This window comes from Vipera ursinii (assembly GCF_947247035.1).
Source record: "Vipera ursinii genome assembly, chromosome: 1".
Lineage (NCBI taxonomy): Eukaryota > Metazoa > Chordata > Lepidosauria > Squamata > Viperidae > Vipera > Vipera ursinii.
The window spans coordinates 341,680,225-341,702,306 of record NC_139512.1 but is presented as its reverse complement, the minus strand read 5'-3'; the positions used below and the strand labels follow the sequence as shown (position 1 = coordinate 341,702,306).

The window sequence follows — 22,082 nt, the reverse complement described above, 5'->3', positions numbered from 1 at the left end:
CACATTAAAATTTCCTGATCATGTGGCCTATAGCCCTTACTATCCCTCCCAAAACTATTTGCCTTCAAGAGCCAATGCAGCCGCAGCCATTCCAGGGGTAAATTAGGCCAGCAATCCTCAGTTTTTCATATTTTAAGTCCGACCAATTACTCACTCAAAGAAATTGGTTTCACCATAACAGGAAAATACCCATGAAGGACAGGAATATGTTTACAGATAAACTATTATTGTACTTATTATTTTTGAAGGATGTTAAATCATAAAAACACAGAATTGTAGAGTAGAAATGAATTACATGGATCATCTAGCCCAGATTCTGCAGTGTGCAGGAACGTCAATCAAACTGTCCCCAGGGATGACATCCAGGCTCTTCCAAAATTTCAGAGGCAGACTACCCACAATCTTTGTATTTAGGTAGACTGTTCCACTGTTCTAACAGAATTTATTTTAATTAACCTTTTGACAACTTATCTAGGTCCCACATTGTTTATTTATTCATTTCCTACGTTCCAACTCCCACTGAGATTTCTGACTGCCATCTGTGATAAACTTATCTCTAGTTGAGAACAACCACATTCGCTTTATTTTTCTTAGTTAACCCCAAGGACCCCCAAATAACAATAACAACAATATCAATAACAATAATGTCTAGGTCTGCCGTCTCCCAACTCCAGCAGCAGCACTGCATCATCACCGTGAGAGATTAATTCAAAAAAAAGCAGTCTGGCCCCTAGCTACAAAATGTTTGTCCAGCATTGCACTAAGCCAGGGGTAGGCAACCTCGGCTCTTTTATGACTCATGGACTTCAACTCCCAGAATTCCTGAGTCAGCATAGCTGACTCAGGAATTCTGGGAGTTGTAGTCCATGAGTCATAAAGGAGCCGAGGTTGCCTACCCGTGCACTAAGCCATTAATTTAACGTGCGGATCAAGCCAATGTGAACTACTATTCCAAACACATCACCCCAACGAGACACTGAATCTTCATCCCCACTTTTTAATTCAGTTTTCCCCCCAACTCGGCAGCCGCTTCCATCACCCTGACAGCGGGGAGCTGCGGCAGCTTCTATTTCTCCACTAGGCTCTATTCCAGGGGTCTTCAAACTTGGCCCTTTTATGACTTGTGGACTTCAAGTCCCAGAATTCCTCAGCCAGCTTTGCTGGCTGAGGAATTCTGGGAGTTGAAGTCCACAAGTCATAAAAGGGCCAAGTTTGAAGACCCCTGCTCTATTCCCAAAGCACATTACCCGCCCCCCTCCCCCCTCCCCCCTCCCCCTCCCCCTCCCCCCCACCGCCGCCGCCGCAACAGCCTTCGGCGCCAGCGGGCGCATGCGTGGGCGCTCGCGCTCCCTCCTTCCCGCCGCCGATTCCCCGCCCCCTTCGCCTGTCAAGATGCGTTCGGCTTCGTCTCCTGACGTAGCGGACCCGGCCTCGGCGTGACGGGGACGAGCTGGCTCGGTCATGGCCCAGCCCGGGGAGACCCCGGCTTCGGAGTCGACAGAGGGTGAGGAAGGGAAGGCCGGGTGGGGGGGGGGAGCGGGCGCCGGCGCGGCCTGCTAATCCTGCCTCGACCTAAGGGAAGCAAAGGTGGGGGGGGGGCCGTGGGAAGCGGCGAGGAATGCAGGCCGCAGAGAGAGCGAGGGAAGGAAGGAAGGAAGGAAGGAAGGAAGGAAGGAAGGAAGGAAGGAAGGAAGGAAGGAAGGAAGGAAGCAGGGAGGGGTGGTGGGCTTGGAAGGAGCGGAGCCCCGCTTTATCCGCCCGTTCGCTTCCCACGGCCGCTTCTTACGTTACCTTCCCCGTGCCCACCCTGACTTAATCCCTCCGTTTTTCTACTACCTTCGTTGTCGCCCTCCTTCGCCATTTCTCTCCCTCTCTGGCTCCGCTGCCTTCCTGCCAGCCCCCTCGGCCTCCTGCTCTCCCCCTCCCCTCCCCCGGGTCTCTTCTCTTCTCCTTGGCCCCAATGTCCCCACCTCCTTAGCCACCATCGCTTCTCACAATGGCTTCTGGCTTCAGCCACCCATCTCTGCCGCCTCTCGTCTCTGTCCCATCAACCAGCCCACCTCTCCTTCTCAAGGGACTCCGGGATTTCTTTCCCTCCAGTCTCCCAATCACAAGGATCCTTCTCCTCTCTTCCACACAGTTGTCTCCCTTCTTTATCTTTGTGAGGAGTCTTACCCCAAACTATTTTATTTATTTTTTTTGCTCATTCTCTTTCCCCCCACTAACCCCCCTCTACTTTAGCTTTCTCCAGCTTGGAGTTGTGTGCACTGGCTGCAAGTAGAGTTCTTTGGGACGTGTGAAGCCAGCCAATTTATTGTTAACTTAGTGGCAGGCTATAAATTCAGCTCTTTAGAAGGCCAGATCCTGAAGCTAAAACTCAAATACTTTGGCCACCTAATGAGGAGGAAGGACTCACTGGAGAAGAGCCTAATGCTGGGAAAGATTGAGGGCAATAGAAGAAGGGGACGACAGAGAATGAGGTGGCTGGACGGAGTCACTGAAGCAGTAGGCGTGAGCTTAAATGGACTCCAGAAGATGGTAGAGGACAGGAAGGCCTGGAGGAACATTGTCCATAGGGTGGCGATAGGTCGGACACGACTTCGCAACTAACAACAACAACAATAAATTCAGCCACAATGTGTTCCTTTTTTCCCCCTTCTTACTTCATTGCAAAGCAAGATTTGTTCCAGTTGTTATCTTTTCTGCTTATAGCTTCACCCTCATTCTCAGAGCCCCTCAACATTTACTTTTCTGACTTTAATGGTCTCTTTTTACCTCTGATCCTCCTTCACGCCTATCCAACCACTTACTTGAACTGTCACCAAAACAGTTTTTATATTACTGTTCGTTTCTTCTGCACAGCAACCACTTCCTCCATCCTTGAGATGTTAAATAGTAATACTAAGTGTGGTATCAGCTGTGGTAAGGTTGAGACTACTTTATCAGTAACGTGGATTAATTTTGTCAACAGGTTTATACAGGCTATCTAGATCAAATAATCCCAACATTAACTGTATGTTTAATCACTACAGAGATAAATAGAAGACAGAAATGTGATGGCTATGGCATTGGCCTAAGACTGGAGAGACTGAGATTCAGGTTTTCCCTCAGCCATGGAAACTCATTGCAAGATTGTAGACTAGTCACTTTTTCATTCCAATGAATCTCACAGCTTTGTGGTTGTGGAAACAATTTGAAGGAGGAATACTATGTAAACTGCCTGGACATTCTACAGAAAGGCAGATTTATATCTAATAAATAAAAAATAAATAATTTTATTAATTTTCTAAAGCTGATGCCTCATGTTTGTGGACTGGTTGCTCCTTGAACTTTTCTCCTTCTGCTGTATACTCAGGCTTGGTTCCCTTTTTTAATCAGCACTTTTCCACTATGCTTGCACACTTGTTTTTTTATACACAATTTATAGTTGACTTGAAAAATATTGGGAGTATTAATGAAGATATATTATGGGTGATGTTTTCTTAGAAAATAACTAATGTAATAAATAGGGGAAGTATGTAAAAATTGTATGTAAGGAGGGGAACCACCCATAGTGCATGTACATATACAACTACCATGGGTAGAGATGTCAATTTTGAAAAATGGTGTGACAGTTATACAGAAATCTGCTACTGTAATCAAATGGCATTTATTTAATTGAGATGTATTTGAGTGTGAAACGTGCATATTTTGGATAACGGATTTTATTGTAAAGCCACAAGGATACTTATAGAGTTGTTTTTAATGCTACATAATCTTGTAAAGTAACTAATAATGAATCAATAAATAAAAGTAAAAAGTTGTAAAACCATCTATTTAGATAAAAATATTCAATTAATTCTTGGTACCCAGTCAAAAAAGAGGAAGTAAATCTTCTAAAAATCTAAGCTAAGTTAGATAGACTTTTTAAAGAATAGAATTCCAAAAGTCATTGGCTAGGATTTTTGTGTTTGTTTGTGTGTTACGTTAATCTTTTTCACTATATGGAAACGTCCATGCAGTTTTCTTGGCAACATTTTTAAAAGTGGTTGTAATTGTCACTATCTGCAGACTGAGAGAGAATGGCGGGCCCAAAATCATCCAGTTGGCTATTCTAAGGCAGGACTGGAACTTACAGTCTCTCAATTTCCACCCCGGTGCCTAACAACTACAACCAAACTAGCTTTTAGATAGGTTCATACACTGCACTAAACTATGATGCAGTTTGCTTGTGGCATTTTATATCATCTTAATTCAACTAAGTATAAATCATGGTTAATCAGATTATGGCTTAGTGGTGTATTGATCAAAATCAGGATGCAGAACTTTATTTTTCTTCAGTTAAAGGAATAATGAATAGGGTTTTATCGCTAGGATAGAGTTTTGGGACATGTGGAGAGGTTGGACGTGTATTAAAGCAATTTTCAGATGCCTTAGCTCAAAGCCATTCTCAGCTTTAAATGTTCTTATGGAGTGACTTTATAATCATATAGGCATGACTTTGGCTTTTTATAGGTGGTTGCATTATTTCTCCACTCTGGACATGAATCCAAATACTGTATATTGGAAAGCTTGTAACTTTTTTATACTCTTCAAAGGCATTTTCAGGCTTGAATGTAACTTTAATTCTACTGGGTAGCTACCATACAGTAGGTAGCAATGGCTAGGTCTCACTTCCTCCAGAGAGATGTATGAGTGATAAACGTTGCAAAACTGGAGACAGACAGTCATGGCCAGTGCAACTACCTGAAAATAAATTAAAACATAGAAGTGTGGGTTCTGTCACTGTTAAAATTCTTCATAAGAATAAAGAAATGATTAACCAAGAGATGAATAAAGTCATTTCAGCCAGGAATGGACCAGGTACTACTTTTGTTACATGGAGGAAAAGGAATTCAAAAATGCTTTTCTGAAAATCCACACAAATTAGTACCATGTAAACAAATATATTAAACTGCAGGACATATCTAAAGAAGAGTTCCTTTCCCTTATAACTATTTTTATTTCTGTGTTATTCATAAAGGAAAAAATTATCTTTTGGTAACTTTTTGGATTTCTTTAGTGAGAGCAAAAGAGAGGAAGGCCTGTTTTGTATTAAACCTATAATGTGTATTTCATTTTGTTTTGACCTGTTGGACAAACCCAGTTTTAGCACATGATTTAGGACATTATATACATGGCTATCCAGTTGTGGATTATTCAAGAAATTATGGTTATAATGTGTGAGTGCATCTGTTAAAGGTGTTGATGCATTGAGAATGAAAAGTGTAATCTTGTGGTTATGAGGTTCTATCCTAAGTCTTAAGGGAATTCAGATGATCCAGTTTGCTCTAGTACTATCAGTTTTTAAATTACTGTTACATGAATGATTTTTGGTTTTTCATCTGTGAAATGCAGAATATTTGTATGATGATCATCTGCTTCCATTATGGAATAATATTATAGTGGAAAAGAGGTGGAGTGTATAGATTAAAATTTGCAGTTTATTTGTGTAGTGCAAACTTTGAAAACTTGTTGGGGATTGCGTATGTATGGCAAGAACAATTACCTGAAATGGTACAGAGATTTATTTGGAAATAGACTTCTTTCTCAAAAATTGAGTACAGGAGTGAAAGTTTCTGTCCATAGTAAAATGATCTAATATCTTGCTTTAAGATCAAATGAAATATTGAACTTTGGGAGATAATGATGGCAACTTCTAAAATATTTTTTCAAGTTGATAATATTGACTATATAATATGTTCTGGAGAAGAGTTAATAACTTCTGGTTGACTGTTAACTTATTTTATAAGATATGATATCTTTTGTCTATCTAGTAGTCTCCAGAGGAGGTATTATTTTTAGTGAAGCATATGAAATGAGAGAGACTTGCTGGTGTAATAAGAAAGGTATCAGGCTGGAAACCAGGACATTATGAGTTCTAATCTTGCTTTAGGCACAAAGCAAGCTAGGTAATTTTGTGCCAGTCAGTCACTCTAGATCAGAGGTTCCCAACCTTTTGGGCACCAGTGACCGGTTCCGTGGAGAGAGCTTTTTCTGCAGGCCGGAGGGTGCATGGTTTTGTGTGCTGCCTACATCCCGCAGATGGGGCTTTGCTTTTTTGTGCAGCCTGATTGCTGGCATGCCGTGGCCTGGTACTAGTCCATGGACCGGGAGGTTGGGACCCCTGCTCTAGATTGGAGGGGTGTCAAACTGCTGGCCCGCAGGCCGGTTTCATTGTGTGGAGGCCATGCCCACCCCAGCTCCAGGAATGCGAAAAAAATTGTGATATGTCGTGACACGTCACGTGATGGGGTGAGTTTGATACCAATGCTCCAAAAAGAAGTCAATGACAAATCACTTCCAAAAATATTGTTGAGAAAATTTCATAGACAAGAGAGAGGGGGATTTGAGATATTTTTGTGCAGAGCATGGAGATATCATCTATTATTTTACTTTCTAAGTAAAAGGCATTCCTAGAAATAAAATTTATGTTGGAGGCTGGCACATTTTCTCTGCCATTGATAGTTTGCCATTTAATTATTTAAAATGAAAGTAAATCAGGTGGACACGATGAAGTGAGTTGCAAATAGATATGTTAAGCTTGGAGATACCTTTCTGATACTCCAGACATTGGCTGTTTGAAAAGGATCGCATTGCACTTAAAATATAATTACCAGAGAAACATTGAAAAGTTGACAAAAAGAAATCTTTTCCCTGAATTGCCTCAAGTTAGTAATTCTTAATAACTGAAAATCTCTGTTGTATTGGAATGGGATATTTAAAAATCAATTATTGCTTCAGAATAAAGAATCAGTTGTAAAAATGACAACACTTTACTGCATCTAATACTAATATGTCATGAGTTGAAAAGGATATTTTTAATTGTGTTAAAATTTGCTGCTTAAAATGAGAAGTCGCAGAATGCTTGTTTTAAGGCTTACTATTGTAGCCAAGGAGGAGGTCTTAACTTTAATCATAAGCCATATTTTTATTTTAGGTCATATTTTCTTTCATTGCAGTCCATTGTATTGCCTATCTTGGGATTAATAGTTATCCTATTGTTAAGCAACCACTAATCCTTCAAGAAAACAATATACAGCAGTGTGCAAGGGCAGCTATAAAACAAGGCTGTACCTGTAATAGCACAGTTTCTAATCAGCATTGGTGCCTGTTTTGAAGAGCTAAGGAGTAGGGGTAAAATAAGTTTTCCGTGCTCTGTGCAGTCCTGATCACTGTTGATTTTTATTGTTTGCAAAAATAAAAAGTAAGTGCTACCTGACACAGAGGTTGTTTGCTAGGTGAATATTTTAATTACATTTAGCTGTTTATATCTGTTGTGTGAACATAGTGGATCAAACTATGAAGATTAAAAAAAACTGCCAGAAAGATGCAGCAAAGAAATCACAAAATCTTTTTTTAGTACAGTAGTGTAATTCTCAGACAGCTTCTGCACTTATTCAGTGCTATCATTTAATGAATGGCAACCGTATGCTTCCTTTTAAATACAATTTGTTTTAGATGGAATGCATCTCTAAGTAATTTGATCTTGTAGAACTGGTTCAAACATAATAGCAGTCTTTATTTGGTTATTATTTGAATAAGACTTCCCTTTTAATATAGTATATTAACCATTTATAATTGTCTTCCCAAAAAATTATTTAATGATCCAACTATAATTTATGATCCTGATTTGGAACTGTTTTTAGAAGCACATGGAAATTATGCTATGTTGAGAGATTGACCAAAAAAAAAAAAGGATTTTGGTGTTAAGCTTATTCACCAAGAAATTGTGTTGGAGTCTAAGATGGTTATCTCAACTGAGAGACAAAAGGGGACCATGTAGACAGTATATACAGTACAATTTGTATAATAGTATTTTTTTTTCTTATGTGACATGAGTATGTGCTTTTTTCTCTTGGACTGAAGAGCCAGTAACATCGATAGTGCCGGCTGGTTCTTCACTGTTGCATAAACAACAATATAAAAAAAGCCTTGTGTTCGAATATTCTGTCATTTTTGAAAAACTGGATATTCTTTGATATTCTTTATTCTGCTCCTATCAGGTGGTTACTGAGAACTGCTTCCCTCAGTATTATATAAATTTATATGAAATGTTATGCTTTATTTGTATTAATGTAACGCTGAGCTTGTCGATCAGATGGTTGGCAGTTTGGCGGGTCCAATCCCAAGTGCCGCGTAACAGAGTGAGCGCCTGTTACTCGTCCCAGCTTCTGCCAACCTAGCAGTTCGAAAGCACGTAAAAAATGCAAGTAGAAAAATAGGGACCACTACGGTGGGAAGGTAACAGCGATCCGTGCGCCTTTGGCGTCTAGTCATGCCGGCCACATGACCACGGAGACGTCCTCGGACAAGCGCTGGCTCTTCGGCTTTGAAACGGAGATGAGCACCGGCCCCTAGAGTTGGAAATGACTAGCACGCATGTGCGGGGGAACCTTTACCTTTACCTACAAACAACTTGGATTTGAAGACACTTTGAAGTGCTGTATTCCAGTATTAAAAATGAAATAAAAACAAACATTATTTGAACAGGACAGAAAAAAGCCAACAAATTAATCAATAACCAGGTAGCCATTAAGTTACGAAGGCAGTTGGGATCTGGACTACCATTGCTAAGTAATGCAGTCATCGAGTACAATATCATGTGACTGCATTGTATAGTGACCATCCCAGCAATCTTGGTTGACATTGTAACACCAAGACATACAGAAGAAGTGGGAGTCCCAGTTATCGAGTGCTGGGATGCCCCTGGATGGTGGAGGATCGTCTGGGAAGGCCAGCACGAGCCGTGCTTGGGGAGGGTGGTGGTACTGCTGGCAAGAGGAAAAGCAGAGGCAAAATGTGGCCTTCTCTGCCACCTTCCCCATTGACTTTGCTGGTGGTGGTTGGTAGACAATGTGGGTATTTATTTATTTACTGGATTTCTTTACTGATCATGTGACTGCAACTCCCTGAAGTTTTGTAATCATGAACTGAGTACCCTGATCACAATCCTGTGCCACTGGAAGTGCTGTAATGGCCAGAACTTTGAGAATAGTCCCTTTTTGCAGCGGCACCATAACTTTGATCAGTGAACAAATGGACATAAACTGAGGATTACCTATATTGGAATTTTCTTTATCAGGATCCAAAAGGATTAGAAAAGGAGATACAATGGCATCCAAGAAAAGCAGTGTTACAAAGTATCCAATTGAGAAGGCTGAAATAATATAGGATTTTCTGCTTGAGCAGGGGGTTGGACTATAGAAGACCTCCAAGGTCCCCTCCAACATGATTATTCTGTTATTCTGCCTTATCTTGCATAATCAACATCAGCTGATTGTGATTGGTTCTGAATGAAACCAAGAATCTACAAGAATAGTAATGCTTGATGAATAACTGTTTATAACATTGTTTCAAATAAACACCTAAGTACATATGGCTAGATTTGTACATTTGGTAGAAGAATGAATATAAATCTAAAAACACGATTGATTGTTTATGATAAAGCATAGACTTTCAGGGTGGACAGTGTCCACTCAGCTGCACTGGGAGTTACCAAAAAAGCTTTGAAGAATATCTGTAACTGAGAGGAGTTTTTGCTAAAATTGTATAGTAAATGGTTATATCTTACGGAGCTTCCTGGCTTGGAGCTAGCTTTTTAGATGGACCTATGTAAAAAGCTCAGTAGAATTTTCTACACCGAGAAGCTGTTTATCCTATTTTGCCTATATCATTGGAGTGAGAATTAAGTGTTGATCTGATCATCAGAAAAATTGTAGCTGCACAGTATATGTTTACAACATGGTAAGATACTAAATGCAGATAAGTAGCTTTAGCTATTATTTATTCTAATAATCACCTAAAAATGATAAAGAGTGAAATTATTATTGAATGTTTCAGCTTGGTTGTTTATATTTTGTTTCTCTGGTTGATTATGACTTTATAGATAGAATATGTATTCTAGCTCTTAAATTGAAGTGCATTGTTTGATACTAACTTTTCCTGCAGTTTAATCTATATCCTCTTAGCAGACTTCTCAATATGTTGTTTTAATAATAGTAATTCATATCTGCCAGTAATGTGAACTAAATTTTTAATGGTAAGTACACTTTTGGGTTTGTACTGTGAGCTGAGAAGTTTCTTTCAGACAAACAAAGATTACTGAATTGATAGTGAATGCATGGATGATGGACTGTTATATACTCATGATTTCCAAAGGGAAATCATTTTCTGTCTTCCATTCCTTTCCCTAAATGTGTCTCTCAAACTTATTTTAGATCCATATAGTTCTAACATCTCTCTCTCTCTCTCTCTCTCTCTCTCTCTCTCTATCTCTCCTTTTTTTCTCTTGAGATATTTTCTTTAGATTGAGAGGGGTAATTATTAATTTCTCAAAGCTTGTTAGATTTGAGTTGAATCATGTAAACAGAGACAACTTATATGTGACTCTATCTCTTCATTATTGTATTTATTCCATTTTTAAAATTGACCAGAATATTTCTTCTTCCTTATTTTTAGTGTGTTATAAAAATATCTTATGGTGTAAAGGTTGTGATCTTTCTATGACTCCAACTGAATTGTCCAATATTTGTAAAATTCTGTGTTTATTATTAAAGTTGTTATAATAAAGATATTCTCAATATTGCATAGTGCTTTTTCAATACTTGAAATATAGCTTTTATGTATATATTTATATTACCCTTTAAATAAAAATTTAAAGAAAAATTGGGTTACAAATCTCCCTAAGTCTTGTATATTTTTCTATCTATATTCGCTATTTGTTAAATCTTCCACATACTTTTCTAGTTCTGCTTGCTTTTCCAGATGGGCTTTAGCAACATGCACTTAAGAATTAATGTAGCCAGTTTTGTCAGCATGCCAAACACAAAGGGATGGCTATTGCTTTTAAAATGCATGTTCAGGATAAGTGTTTATTCTGTGCCAAAGAACTACAATTTTTTATGTTGATGACAAACTATTATATGCATGAATTGTTCCAGCTAAATAATACAGCCTTTCTTTCAAGAGTTGTAATTATAATTACTGTTTTTTTTGCAAGCTCTGGGAAGTTTGAAAATAGGTAAACAGTGCTAGCTGTTGAGAGAGAATATTAAATCATGTAGAAAATTAGACCTAGCATGGTCTATGCAAATTGCCAAAAAACTGCAGTCACCTAAGGGCCCAAATCTGCTTTTTAAGGTAAAAATTCTTCATCAAATTAATTTTGCATTTGCCTAGATATCTATAACTGTTTATGACACATATTATAAGCAGTTTATAGTTTCAGTTCAGGATCAGGACAAAAAAATACAATGTCTTTGTATTTAAAACATTAGGTAATTTTTCTATTGAATACTTTAAAATTGGGCACACAATAATGTGGGAATGAGCTGAAGAATACCTTGAGTTTGTTTGATCTGAAAATATTCTGTGCGAAAGCCATGTGAGAATTCCAATTTTTGCTTGTGAATTAATATGACTGAAATTTTGGATTTTTACTTGAGAGCAACTTTCTCTGGAATTTTCCAAATGTATTGGATTTTAACGATCCTAAATCAGAACAATTAATGGTTGTGCAGAAAGGGCAGCATGTCTGAGTTGTGTCTACTTGGAGAAGGAAGCAAAGATTCAAATTGTTCCTTTTAAACCTAGACTAGTATTTCTTTTTTCTTTTACTTTCTATAGTATTTCTAAGTAAAATATCTGTCCTATGCTCCTTGTAATAAAAATGTAAGATAATTCTCACAATAGTTGCTTTGGAGATTGATTTTAAAAGAATGTTACTGTCTCAAATGTTTGGTGGAACTCACAAATATACTTGCAAGGTAGTAGAATTTTTGCTTTTGCTTATTGGTAGTTTTCTTAATGATTCAATTCAGTTTATACATCCCTATTTAAATTAAAAGTATTCTTAGAAAGAACAAAGGGTATTTTTACTTTTTTCTGAACAACTCACACATCAGTGTGAAAATCTGTTGGTCGCTGATTTACACTCTGTGATCGTTTCTGCTGCTTGTTACATGGATTCCACATAATGGGGACAGATGAAAATGACTGAATAATTTAAAAAGTATTTTTAAAATTTCGACAAGTTTCTATAGTAAACTTTTGAACAGCAGTGACATCCAAAAATTATGATTTGTTGAAAAGCCAGATATGAAACTTGAGTAAATCATGCAGACAACAAAGTTGTCATGATTTGTTTGATGATTTTTCCTCCCTGTTAATTTGTTATTGCCTTGACTGGTAACTACTATAAAGCTGTACCTCTTTTAATGTCTGCAAACTCACAATCGTAAGCCGTTCCTCATAGTATTTCATAATACTATAATACTATGAAATTATAGCCAATCTCTGAAATATTAAGTCAACCTGGGTAGTTGACATGATCATTCCTATCTAGAAGAGTTTAAGTAGCACTTGATTTACCATGGAGTTCGGAGCAATAAAATAGTTAATTCATGTGTGGAATTGAAGTGGAGGAACTCTCAGGAAGAATTGGATTGAACATGGAATCCAGCCCTGAAATCCTCCCTCCCAGCAGATGATGTGAAAAAGGCATACTTCTCTGCCTACATTGCATCCACACAGAATCGACAACAATGCTTCCCATATTATGTGGCATCTCAACCATTTAAGGGTTGGCAGATGTTGGCAGAGGAGAGCCAAAACAAATTCTCAATACTGTGAGAATTTTCAGTATTTTGAAGACAAAATTGATTACATTGACATCAATTTCAACTCCAAAAATAGCATAGATCATAGGGAGGTGACCTCAACAACTGCTTGTTATGTTCAAATGGATTATTTCAGGGTAGATCTCAGGGATGTGGATGAGTCACTCTGCCAGTTTATTTGCTGCCCCTCCTGGGTGATTAAGTAGCAGATATATATACTGATCCTTTGTTTAAGCAAATGATTAATGCTTCCCTGAGGAGATGATTAATGCCATCCTAACTAACTTATAAGTTAGGATTAGAACTTGCCCTAAGCAGGAAATATTTGCTGCCAGCTTAGGGCAGGTTATAAGATCTTGGAAATTATAGGCCTGTCTTAGATGTTCCATTCTTGCAAGATGATTTGAAGAGTGGTGGTCTCTTGGCTTCAGACACACTCGTATAACACTGATGATCTGGATCTATTTGAATTGGGATTTCATCTGCTGGAGAAATATTTGAGGAGCTGTCTCTCCCCAGTGGGACTAGCCTGCCCCACTCACACCAGCAGAAGAGGCTTGCTACAGATCCTGTCTGTTTAAGATTTCAAGCAGCCGGGTTCATGGAGAAGAGCCTTTTCTGCTGTGGCCCCATCGCTGTGGAACACACTACCACCGGAGGTGAGGACTGCTCCTACCCTTTTGGCCTTCCAGAAGGGTATGAAAACTTGGCTTTGTTGGTTGGCCTGGGATCCCGAGGAGAGCACTCATTGCTGGCAGTGGCTGACAGGATAAGAAGACCCCATCCCTGTCCTGTCCATCTCTTGGTTCTGGTTTCAGTATAATTCTATAATCAAAATCTGAGTAATTTTAATGTTTTCATATTTTAATTATTTTTTACTTATTTTATAACTTGTAAGCTGCCCAGACTCTCCTTATAGGTAAGATGGGTGCATAAAAATCTAATAAATAAATCTAAGATGAGATGTTGAGACTAGGATATGATCATATAGTGCAAGTAGTTCTTGACTTACCATTGTCATGGTTCTCTGCCATTCAGTTGTGTCCAACCCTCGGTCACTCTGTGGCTCAGCACTCTGCCTGCCCCTCTGTCTTGCACTGCCTCCTTCAGATCCACCATGGTCATCCCGGTGTTACACTTTATAGTGTCCAGCCAACAGATACTAGGACAACTCTTTCTCCTTTTTCTGCTGATCACTCCCAGCATGATCAACTTTTTGAGGGAATCAGCTCACATGACATGATCAAAGTATGACATCTTCTGTTTAGTGATCTTGCCTTCCAGTGATATTTTTGGTGGGATTCGATCCAGACCTTCATTATTTGTTGTTTTTGTAGTCCATGGGTTGTGTAATAATCATCTCCAGCACCACAGTTCAAAAGTGTCCACCCTTCTACCTACCTTTTTCAGAGTCCAGGTTTCGTAGTCATAAGTAGCAATTGGAAAAATTATTGCGTTAACTAATCTGCATTTGGTTGTGAGCCTGATGTCTACTCTTCCAGAAGTTATTCATGCTGGACGCTGTAGTTCTTCCAAGTACTAATGCCTGCTGATCTTGTTGTGATTCAGGGTCAGCCTGTGGGTTCGGCAGTTGGGTCGGACGAGTCAGAAGAGGGGGGTGTTGGAGAGCCTGCAGAGGACAGCCCTGAGGCTTCGCAGAGCCCTCAGCCAGGTCCCTCTCATCTGGTCACTACGCAGACCCAGCTGTGTGAGTCAGACAGCGTGGATGAAGATGACCCACAGCTGGCCCTGTTCAAGGATGCCCGACACAGGAGGCAGTCAATCAGGAGTAAACAGAGGAAGGCAATGGGGCACCTCGGAAGGAGGCAGAGAGAAGCCACGCCTTGAACTGTTTAAAAGGGGAATGTGTGGGAGGGCTGGTTTGCTGAAGGCAACCGTTTGAATAGCTCCTGTTTCATGGTTCGTGTTTTGGTTTTGCTCTGTTTTGTGTCAATAAATTTGGCAGGCTTAGTTCCAGCCTCTTGCCTTTTTGTAAAGGGGTTGTTCCTACCTTTTCTGCAGGGCCGGTAGTAGGCTGGTACAGAACAGATCTCAGGGCTGCAGTCACCATTTTGGTTGATTTTAGAGCCCAGGAAGATAAATTTCTTTACTGTTTTGATGGTCTCAGTGTTGATCTGTACTGTGACCAGTATGTTCTCTGCAGTTGTCATTATCTTTGTTTTCTTGATGTTAAGGTGCAGTCCAAATTTTTCAACTTTCATCTTTGACTCTCAGGATTAGCCACACCAGATCCTCCTTGCTTTCCACAAGCAATGCTGTATCATGTGCATATCGGAGGTTGTTGATACTCCTACCACCGACTTTAACCCCAATGGTAGATTCCTCCAAATGTGCATTTCTCATAACAATTTCTTGACTTAACACTGGTTGTGTAATGAACATTCATAATCATACCAGCCTTGGGACCTTGAAAGGCTGAAAACATAAGGTCTGTTCCTTACATGTTTGTTTGAGGTCTGCTCCTCCAGCATGCCAAGGTACCTCAAATCACACAAGCGCTAGTGAACATCAGCATTCTCACAATCATTCTCTCCAGTGGAGCATGGAGAGGATCTGGTCCTCTTGGGTGTGGTGAGAGATATGGGTCCTCTTTCTGCCCTAGCACACCCAAGAGGCCCAAGCCCTCTCCCCAGCGATCCACTTAATGACTGCAACTGGGAGAGCCGGAATTGTGGTTGAGTGAAGCAGTCACATGACGTCTCTGATAACAACCACTTCACTACGCAACTGGTCCTAATCGTGGCCATAAGACTTTGGGCTAGTCACTTTCTCTCAGCCGAACCCACCTCACAGAGTTGTTGTGAGGAAAAAGAGGAGGAGCAAGTAGTATTATGTATATTCACCAGCTTTAGTTACTTATAAAGTAATAAAGGTAGGATAAAAAGCAAATAATAGATAAGTGGGTGTCTGTATTTAAAACTGTAATGTAGGGTTTTTTTCTCCTTCAGAATTATTACCTTACAAAAATGCAAATTTGTCTCAGCAAATGGCAATTTCTGACTGACATTGTCTGGTTAAGTATGGTAGAGAATGTCTTATCAGGCAATTCCAGGACAATAGACTAGATCCCAGGGGGGGAAAAACAGAAACAAGGAATGACAAATCAGTGTTGTTTTGTTGCCCCTACGTATGGATAAAGTCCATAGATGTACTAGATGTGGATCTCAGGTAAAAGACATATTTACCTTTTTGCATGCAAATGTACTCAGTAACTGAATTGATCAGTTAAGTAGCAACCTTGATGTACTTTTTGGGAAGTCAGTTCCATGATATCAGGAATGCTTATTCTGAATGCATAAGGTTGTTTGGTTTTGAATGGCATGTCTGTAAAATATTTTGCCTATTCTGTGTTGAATTGTTGTATTGATAAGTACAGATGTTGCTTACAGATCATCATGGAGAAAATCTTTATCTGTGTAGTCTCTAAAAGTTGACATTGATTTGATGGCATATAATCAAAACAACAAATGTTGCTTACAACATATTGTCAGTCTTAATAGCATTTCTGTCTGAACAGCTCCCTCTATTCCTGCCTGAAGGCATGTGTTCTGAATAAATTCATTCATATCTGATAGTGCAGTCATGAATCAGTGACATTTGGGTAAATATATGGTCCCTGTCTCATATAATGCAGAACTTAATTGTAAATTCATTATGTGAACTTAAAATATGTTGGAACAATGATCTTCCTTTAAAAATAACTTTTGTTAGTTTGAGAATTACAATAATTGTAATCTTCCAATTGACTAGGATTACTGAGCCCCATAAGGCTGTTAGCCCAGGTGTTTAGAATAATGAAGCAGCTCATTTAAGTTCCTCTGCTGAGTCAGACACTTTTGTTGCTGACATAATATAGAGCATGAAGTAGAATTAGCAAGATTTCTGCAGATCAATCTGGTTTAGAGCAAGTTCTGAAAGCTTTGGAAAGAGTGGGCTTTAATATTAAGAGGAAGGCTGTGTGAGTAGAAATGTACACTGTTGTAAGTCTTATGGAGGTCTGCTTTACACAACATGGTGACTACAACATGCAATAGGTTACTAACAGTGATGTGGATGTGAGAGTAATTTACAAGAGATGGACAGGAAAGAATTGAGTTTCTATTTATCATTTTTGTGCAACACACAATGTGTGTGTTTGTTCTAAGTAGCATTCATACTTGGTCATTTACCAAGGCCATCATCAATCTTGACTTAGAAATATATAACATAATGCAACAAACAAAAGACTAGATAATATTACAAAGTGAGATAAAAAAACTTCCAAAATAAATATGGATAAAAGATACCGTAGTTAAAATAGTATTGGGTTCCACTAAATATGTTTCCTCAAGCTAGGATAAGAGTTCAAATCATCATTTCATATGTGAAATCAAACAAAATAATCTGATGAGATCCAGAGAGCCTTCTCTGTTGAGGAATTGATCTAGCATTCTTTGGGAATGTGCTACCCTGCATTCATTTAGAAAATTGTTACAAATATGGCTTTTCCCCTAATTTGTTTGAGTAGTGAGCTGTCATAAAATTTTATCATTTGAGTTGATAGTTATCTCTTCCAGAGGGGTTTTTTGCCTCTTTTCTCCCTTGTTTATGGTTTCTGTATTTTTATTGTTGTAAATTACCCAGAGTCATCATGGAATCAGGCAGATTTATTATTGTTATAAATACATAAGCATGAGTAGTTATAGTAAATGTTCTTTAGGTATCTTATAAATATGTTGAGGGCATGTAAATAAGCTACACCTTGTTTATGGACCTTTAATACTGTTATTTAGCTCTTCTATATGTTTCAGTTAATAATTATATTCCATGTTGGCAAATATTTTTTTTCCACCAATGCATATATTTTTTTGAATTTGATGGTTGCTTACTTTAAAAAAAAATTCAGCAAACGCTTCTGTGCTACGATTTTATGAAAACGTGTTCAGAAATAATTGGCTTGCTTTTAGTTCTAAAGTTATCACTGTGTATCAGGGCTTTTCAACCAGTGGTTCGGGTACCACCCGTGGTACATTGGCACCTAGCAGGTAGTACATGACCATCCTAGAAAAGTGGTAGTGGGGGAGGGGAATGAGCTGAAGTGGTGGAAGCACCACACAAGCCTGAGCGAGAGATGGCTGGAGCTGCAGGGCTGTCAGGGCTCAGCGGAAGCGCCAGGATCAGCGCCAGGCTCCAGCTGGAGCTCCAGAAGAAGCACCGATCACCTGGAATATTGCAGCATCTCCAGGGTCTTGTGATTTACATTAAGATGCTTGGCAACTGATTCATATTTATGACGGTCACAGTGTCCCAGGGTCATGTGAAGTGACCAAAACCTGCTGCGACCACCCAGCAGAGGGGAAAAAAAACTAAACACCCCCCACTCCACCCCCACTGCCAATCCTCAACAGAAATGCTCACAACAATGAAAACCTCGGACAGGAGGAAGAGCGCTGCCAGGTGGGCAGGCAGGTGTCTTGCTCGGCTGTGGCTTGGGGGGCACTTTTTTCAGTTCCATTGTAACTTCAAACAGTCACTAAATGAACTGTTGTAAGTCAAGGACTACCTGTACTTCATCACTTTTTTCCTTTTTTTTTTTTGGTCAAGTTTTTGACACCTTGCTAGGCAACTGGTGGTACTTGGATGTTGCCATATCCTAAAAGTGGTACAATGGGTGAAAAAGTTGAAAAGCCCTGCATTATATTATCCGAAACTTTGGCATAGTTGTTGAAATCTTACATGCCTAATAATTTTAAGTTATGAGGTGGAATTTACATTATTTAACTAACTTCTTCCTTGGTTTACTATGTGTAGGAAGCTTTTTTCACTATGTGACAAGAATAAAATATAACTAGCCAGCAAAATACTATGTTATACTTTTCCTTCTTTAATCCTTCTTGTAATGGGATGACACTTTAAAATTAAATATTTGATTAAAACAGATATTTGAAAGGACAGGACAAGGAACGTATGAGAAAGAATAATGTTTTGCAAACAAAAGTCAAGGAATGCTCAAACTAGTATTAATCTACTGAGAATTCACAGGTAATCCTTAACTTACAACCACAGTTGAGACCATAATTTCCATTGCTAAGCAAAGCAATTGTTAAGTGAGTTGCACCCTATTTTAGGAGCTTTTTTTTGCCATGGTTGTTAAACACATCACTGCAGTGAAGTGAATCATACAGTTCTTAAGTGAATCCAATTTCCCATGTTGACTTTGCTTCTTGCAAATGGGAATCACATGACTTTGGGATGCTGCATCTATTGTAAATACATGTCAGTTGCCAAGTGCCCAAATTTTGATCATGTGACCGTGGGGATGCTGCAGTGGTCATAAGTGTGAAAATCAGTCATGAGAAATGGGATTCAGCTGGTTCGCACCACTTCGGCAGAACCGGTAGCTAATTTTTTGTTGCCCAAACCCAGAATGGACTTCCGGAAGTGGCATACACACAGAGAACCGGTTGTTCACGTATTTGAATCCCATCACTGGTCATGAGTCACTTTTTTCAAAGCTATTGTAACATTGAACAGTCACTAAATGAATGGTTATAAGTCAAGAAATAGAGTTACAGAAATCCATTTTCCTCTCAATTCTGTATTGGCCAAATCTCACTTAAAATATTGCATTCAGTTTGGGCACTGCACTGGAATGAGCTTCCTTTTTATACTCAATTATTTCTTTCTTTTCTTATGGAATTAATGACAAGGCTTCAGCAAATGACTGATCTCTTCTTTCCCCCAATATATTACAATATATTGAATCATGGGTCATACAAAAAGGTTCTCTGCATCCTGGATTTTGGTATTTTATAACAACTTCATGCCATACATCTATGGTATCGGTATTATTCCAAGCTTTTTATTATTTATTTATTAAATTTATATACTGCCCATCTCCCACTCAGCTGGTATATTTTTTTAGTTCTGCTAACTTAATGTTTCCCCTTCATGGATTACTGCCTTGTCGTGGCGAAGGGGCTTGCGTAATTCAATGAAGCTATGAGCTATGCCGTGCAGGGCCACCCAAGACGGACAGGTCATAGCAGAGAGTTCTGACAAAACGTGATCCACTGGAGAAGGAAATGGCAACCCACTCCAGTATCTTTGCCATGAAAACCCTATGGACAGTACCAAAAGGCAAAACGATATGACGCTGGAAGATGAGCCCCTCAGGTCGGAAGGCGTCCAATATGCTACTGGGGAAGAGCAGAGGGCTAGTACTAGTAGCGCCAGAAAGAATGAAGCGACTGGGCCAAAGCCGAAAGGACGCTCAGCTGTGGATATGTCTGGTGGTGAAAGGAAAGTCCGATGCTGTAAAGATTTTTTCTCCATAGGAACCTGGAATGTAAGATCCATGAATCAAGGCAAGCTGGACGTGGTCAAACAAGAGATGACAAGACTGAACATTGACATCTTAGGTATCAGTGAACTAAAATGGACAGGAATGGGTGAATTTAATTCAGATGACCATCAGGTATACTACTGCGGGCAAGAATCCCTCAGAAGAAATGGAGTAGCCTTCATAGTCAATAAAAGAGTAGGAAAAGCAATACTGGGATACAATCCTCAAAATGACAGAATGATCTCAGTTCGAATCCAAGGCAAACCATTCAATATCACAGTAGTCCAAGTCTATGCCCCAACCACCGGTGCTGAAGAGGATGAAATTGACCGGTTCTATGAAGCCCTACAGCACCTTATAGAACTAACACCAAAAAATGATGTCCTTATCATCATGGGGGATTGGAATGCTAAAGTAGGAAGCCAAAAGATAACCGGAATAACAGGCAAGTTTGGCCTTGGAGTACAAAATGAAGCAGGGCACAGGCTGATAGAATTTTGTCAAGAGAATACGATGGTCATAGCAAACACTCTTTTCCAACAACCCAAGAGACGGCTCTACACATGGACATCACCAGACGGTCAACACAGAAATCAGATTGACTATATGCTCTGCAGCCAAAGATGGAGAAGCTCTATACAGTCAGTAAAAACAAGACCAGGAGCTGACTGTGGCTCAGACCATGAGCTTCTTGTTGCAAAGTTTAGGCTTAAACTGAAGAAAGTAGGGAAAAGCACCAGGCCAGTCAGGTATGAATTAAATCATATCCCCGTTGAATATACAGTAGAGGTGACAAATAGATTTAAGGAATTAGATCTGATAGACAGGGTGCCTGAAGAACTATGGACAGAGGTTCGCGACATTGTACAAGAGGTAGCAACCAAAACCATCCCAAAGAAGAAGAAATGCAAGAAAGCAAAATGGCTGTCTGAGGAAGCTTTGCAAATAGCTGAGGAAAGGAGGGAAGCAAAAGGCAAGGGAGAAAAAGAAAGATACGCCCAATTGAATGCAGAATTCCAGAGAATAGCTAGAAGAGATAAGAATGCCTTCTTAAATGAACAGTGCAAAGAAATAGAAGAAAACAATAGAATAGGGAGGACCAGAGATCTTTTCAAGAAAATTGGAGAGATGAAGGGAACGTTCAATGCAAAAATGGGCATGATAAAGGACCAAAATGGCAGGGACCTAACAGAGGCAGAAGAGATTAAGAAGAGATGGCAAAATTACACAGAAGAACTATACAAGAATGAGCTTAACGTCCCAGATAATCACAATGAGGTGGTCACTGACCTCAAGCCAGACATCCTAGAATGTGAAGTGAAGTGGGCCTTAGAAAAGCTGAGCAACAACAAAGCTAGTGGAGGTGACAGTATTCCAGCTGAGCTATTCAAAATCTTAAAAGACGATGCAGTAAAAGTGCTACACTCAATTTGCCAGCAAATTTGGAAAACTCAACAGTGGCCACAGGATTGGAAAAGATCAGTTTACATTCCAATTCCAAAGAAAGGCAGTGCCAAAGAATGTTCAAACTATCGCACCATTGCACTCATTTCTCATGCTAGTAAAGTTATGCTTAAAATCCTACAAGCTAGACTCCAGCAGTATGTGGATCGAGAACTACCAGAAGTACAGGCAGGATTTCGAAGAGGCAATGGAACTAGAGATCAAATAGCCAACATACGCTGGATCATGGAGAAAGCTAGAGAGTTCCAGAAAAACATCTACTTCTGCTTCATTGACTATGCTAAAGCCTTTGATTGTGTGGATCATAACAAGCTGTGGCAAGTTCTTAAAGAGATGGGAGTACCAGAACATCTTATTTGTCTCTTGAGAAACCTATATGCGGGCCAAGAAGCAACAGTGAGAACTGGACACGGAACCACTGATTGGTTCCAAATTGGGAAAGGAGTCCGGCAAGGCTGTATACTGTCGCCTTGCCTATTTAACTTATATGCAGAGCACATCATGAGAAAGGCAGGGCTAGATGAATCAAAAGTTGGAATTAAGATTGCTGGAAGAAATATCAACAACCTAAGATACGCAGATGATACCACTCTAATGGCAGAAAGTGAAGAGGAACTGAAGAGTCTCTTGTTGCG

At 39.4% G+C, this 22,082-nt stretch overlaps 1 protein-coding gene across 1 annotated transcript in view; it reads left to right on the top strand.

The window, feature by feature from the left end:
- Positions 1-1,380: 1,380 nt before the first annotated feature.
- Positions 1,381-22,082, top strand: part of RABEP1 (rabaptin, RAB GTPase binding effector protein 1) — a 59,070-nt gene continuing 38,368 nt past the window's right edge. The window contains exon 1 of the mRNA XM_083372674.1: positions 1,381-1,504. Within this exon, the coding sequence (XP_083228800.1) occupies positions 1,462-1,504 (43 nt within the window). The 5' untranslated portion in view covers positions 1,381-1,461. The remainder of the gene's footprint in view (positions 1,505-22,082) is intronic.